General features: G+C 37.4%; 1 protein-coding gene across 1 annotated transcript in view; it reads right to left on the bottom strand.

The window, feature by feature from the left end:
- Window positions 1-4,602, bottom strand: part of LOC107680096 (semaphorin-3ab-like) — a 17,825-nt gene that overhangs the window by 6,867 nt on the left and 6,356 nt on the right. Inside the window, exons 5-7 of the mRNA XM_016475864.1 lie at window positions 2,914-3,007; window positions 2,691-2,810; window positions 2,332-2,477 (exon numbers count right to left, since the gene is read on the bottom strand). Of these exons, the coding sequence (XP_016331350.1) occupies window positions 2,332-2,477; window positions 2,691-2,810; window positions 2,914-3,007 (360 nt within the window). The remainder of the gene's footprint in view (window positions 1-2,331; window positions 2,478-2,690; window positions 2,811-2,913; window positions 3,008-4,602) is intronic.

Genomic DNA, 4,602 nt, shown 5'->3' with positions numbered 1-4,602 from the left:
AATACACACACACAGATACTGGTGGCCTTCAAAACATTCAGCAGACCACCAAGACAAATGGCATATGCACTGGCACACTCATTTTAAGATACATTTATAATCATGAGGTTCAAATATAAAACATTCAGGGTGAACTCAAGAAAATTTGTTCAATTTGTGACAAAACTTCTAGACGGGCAATAAAATGTATATAACCATAAGAAATTATTTCCTAAAGTACTCAATAGGTGTTAAACATTAAACTTTTTAGAGTCATAGAGATGTATGTAAATATCAGACCAGACACAATTCAGCTCAGCTTCAAAATCAGAGCCACAGAAACTGGCAGCATCACCTCCACACACACAAACACAGACATTATCTAAACTTATTTACACCAGACCATGACGCATTCTGGAGTACTTTCAATCGTGCATACCAAAACACAAGCCAGTCAATTTTTTCTTTAAAGACGTAAGCTTCATCTGTTCCATATTTCACAAGAACAGAATTCACATCATTCTAATTCTACTCTTCCAGCAACCTGGCAGTTCTCAACTCGTATCGTCAGTTTACGCATGTTTCTTTATACAATCTATAAACTCACTATTCCTGACTAACATTCACTGACTGCAGTGTGGTCTGGCCCATCATAACTATGGCAACATGAGGGTCCCTGATGCAGGCGGAGATTATGGGAGATGTAGTGGTTTAGGGGCCATGGAGCACAATGTAAACAAGACAGAGAAGAGAATTCTTATAGATTACCACCATAGGGCAAAAGTACAGCTAAGATGAGATGAATATTAGCATTCGAGCATGTTTACATTATAGATCATCAGAACATTTCTACGGCACAAGTAAACATGAAAGTGTTAAGAAATCAAAACAAAGCTATTTTGCATGTTCTAAATACTTTGGTAGGCCAAGAAATAAACACATTTCACAAGTCTCTAACACTTGAACATAACTGGACATGCACTGAGTTAAACAAGTTATGTAAACTCAGCTGTTTAAAGATTGCCATGCCACTGGACAATGAATAGTTCTGTTCAGAGCCGCTTGCAGATTTGATAAAGTTGCAGTAAGATATGGAAGCCATTCTTGATTTCAGATTATTGCTGGCTGTGTTTTATATCGTATTTGGGTGGAATCGTTTAGGGGACATGCTATCTTCAGTGCAGTCGTCACTGATAACTGAGATGAACATTTCAATATGTAAGCTCTGTAATGTGTATATCTTACAGATATAATATATGAGTATGAGACTACAACTACAGTAAAACTTCGGTCAGAATGAGGATTTAAGAATTGTTTATTCTAGGCGAGGACTTTGTTTACACAGACTGATTGATAAGAAACTGGTTTCTGTCTGAGTCTGTGTGTGGTGTGTGTGTGTGTGTGTGTATATATATACAGTATATATATATATATATATACACACACACACACCATGGATTTTTGCACATGTACTCTGTTAATACCATATTTTTCAACACGTACTGTACCATACTAATATCACATTTTGTTTGTTTGTTTGTTTGTTTTTTTTTGGATATATACCATGGTAATAGCATGATTTTTAGACATGTTCTTTGATGTAGATGTAAATGCCCTGGTACATGGATATGGTAATCATTATTTTCTATGAAATACATGAAAGTACCAAGGCATTACCATCTGATACCGTCAAGTCAAGTCAAGTCACCTTTATTTATATAGCGCTTCATACAAAACAGATTGTGCCAAAGCAGCTTTACAGTGTTAAACAAGAAAATAGTGTTTCAGTAAAACAAACAAAATTCAATTCTGCTGTTCATCGTTGATTCAGTGATGTAATCGTCCAGCTCAGTTCAGTTTTCTTTCAATATTATCTGTGCAATAAAGTCGACAATATTGCCAAATATTAAGTGTCCCCAGCTAAGCAAGCCAAAAGGCGACAATGACAAGGAATACTTTTTTGTAAGTTTATTAATAATAATTTTGCAATATCAAAAGGACAGAAATCCAACCAGACAGAAATTTCAATAACAAAAAAAAATGTTATTTATGTTTGGATCTCCAAAATAGTATCTATTTTAAATTTCTATTTAGATTTGTACATAATTGTTTACTGTAATAAAAATTAAGTATATTTTATTAAAATAATATTTATTTTATTTCTGTTTAGATCTCTATCTAACAAGTAAATAATAATTCTATTATTATTTTATATGAAAATGACAGAAATCCACCAGAGGAACAGTCAGAGACATATCACCCAGCACATCCTATCAGACTCACAGAGGTGGGCATACAAGCACAGGAGCCACACAAGTGCAGTTAAGCATGTAGGAACACACTATTAGATACCCTGCAGACGCGGGCGACTCTAGAATAGAGGACCTTCCCAGCAGCCCCCTCTGCCTCCTGGGCGTGCTCAGTGAAGAACACATAGACCTTATCATCCTCCTCATTATCACTCTCTGACATCGCTGCAACATGTACAAATTCAGCGCCTGGAGAGAGCGCGAGAGACAAAAATATGGTTAACTAACACATACATCTGTTATTGTGTAAACAATATGGTTGCATTTTCTTGTGTTTAACTGATAGAGCACAGTGCATCCTTAATTGCTGTCAACAACCTGGCGTGTGTATTTTTGTAAGTGTGAGTGTAAGTGTTAGAGCTAGCTCAGGAGTATGTGTGGTTGTACATGCACATGTACCACCTTGCAGCCATGTGGAGTCGTATTGTTCAGTGCGAATCACATGTCGCTCCCCCAGACTCCGAATAAAAGCTGTATCATGACTTAGAAAGTCAGATGAGATGCCAGCGTACAGCTCTCCGTCTGAACAAACAAGCACAAAGATTTAGATCAGAATTAGAGTTACACTGGCATGTTCTCACACAAACAGATAAATTACACACAAACTATAAACATGCTGTCTTACCTATGATGGCGGTAGCTGTTCTCTGGTGAGGGTCGTAAGGACATTTTCCCTTCCCTGATTCAGTGTCTTCATATTGCAGCATTTGTTCCTCAGCCTGAAATTCCCATTACATTATTTACAGTTCAAGTTATTAATTTTTGCCTATACACAATAATCCTTTAAGGATGTATTGTTCTTTGTGAAACTTTTTTTTTATTTTCATTAAAAATCTAATTTTTAAATTTTAATAAAATAATATTTTTTTTCCGGTTTGGATATGTAACAATTTATTTTATTAAAATTTTTTTTTTTTTTATTATTTTAATAAATTAACATTTTATTGAAATTTATTAGCAATTTATTTATTAGTAATATAATCCTCATAAAATTGTATAATCTGACATTTCCTATTCTATCACCTGAGACACACATAGTACATGATGGATGCACAGCATACTACATTATCCCTACGTTCCATTCGGAAGGGCTCATCCCTATCCCCTAATCCCTTCAAAGGGTTTACCCTCCGGAGTGAGCGCTTCGAAGGGTTGAAGGGTGTAGAGGACCAAACAACTGTTTCTTGGAGTGCCCTTCTGCGTCACCATCACGTGCCCACACGGAGGCGCTGTCATCATGCAAAGAATCTGCGCAAAGGATCATGGGAGCCCGAAGTGTCCATCAGTTGTACCCTTCGAAATCCTTCATTCCGAAGGGCCCTTTGAAGTAGCCAGTTTTGAGCACTTCGGTTTGGAATGACCCTTCAATATGGCGGCCATGATTGTTTTCACTCCGAAGTGCCCTTCATCGTTGCTTCAGTGATATATCCCGTTTGGAACGCACCGTATAAGTACACAAACACAACAGGAAGAGTTTATGTGAGAGAGGTGCATGCTGGGAAATGTAGTCCTTTACCCTGAGGAAGCGGTTGGTGGGGATGTAGGCACAGCGAGGGTTGAATGCTCCAGTCCCACAGGCGTAAAGATGTGTTTGGTTATACAGCTCTAACACACGCAAGAAGTTTGCACAGTCCATCTGTGACATGAAAAGGAAACTATCACAATGAGGATTGAATTGATTTTGTTTGTGATTAAACACGTAAAGAAAAGCCCTTAGGAACCAGCGGGTACACACACACACACACTACACACTACACACGACACAGACACACATACACACACACACTCACACACCACACACACAGACAGACACACACACACACACACACATACACAGACAGACACACACACTACACATACACAGACACACACACACACACATACACACACACACACACACACACACACACACACACACACACACACACAGAATCAACAGTATAAATTATATTCTAAAAAATTTACAAGATTATTTCAAAGCCTTATTTCATTTGAGAGATTTGCTTAAACCTTGATTGGGTAATCAAGTGGGAGTGAAATGTTTTTTTGTTTGTGGCATTTATATGAAGGTGTGTTTATTACTCACGGAGTTTGTCAAAGTGTGTCTGTATGCCGTCAGGTCCTGGTACAGAGCAAACAATACGAGCTTTCTGAAAGGTGCTCCATTTATGAACCAAACTACGCTGACCACCAATATCATTCTAAAAAAGAAAGAAAGAGAGATAAACGCACTGATGTAGTACCATACTATCAGTTTCCTCCTAGTTTTCTCCAACAAAAACTACCATGGTATAACTATGATTTTATATATATA

Source organism: Sinocyclocheilus anshuiensis, unplaced genomic scaffold (genome assembly GCF_001515605.1).
Source record: "Sinocyclocheilus anshuiensis isolate Anshui unplaced genomic scaffold, SAMN03320099.WGS_v1.1 scaffold13, whole genome shotgun sequence".
In the NCBI taxonomy this organism is placed as follows: Eukaryota; Metazoa; Chordata; class Actinopteri; order Cypriniformes; family Cyprinidae; genus Sinocyclocheilus; species Sinocyclocheilus anshuiensis.
The sequence above is the reverse complement of the archived record's forward strand: the minus strand, read 5'-3'. Positions and strand labels throughout refer to the sequence as shown.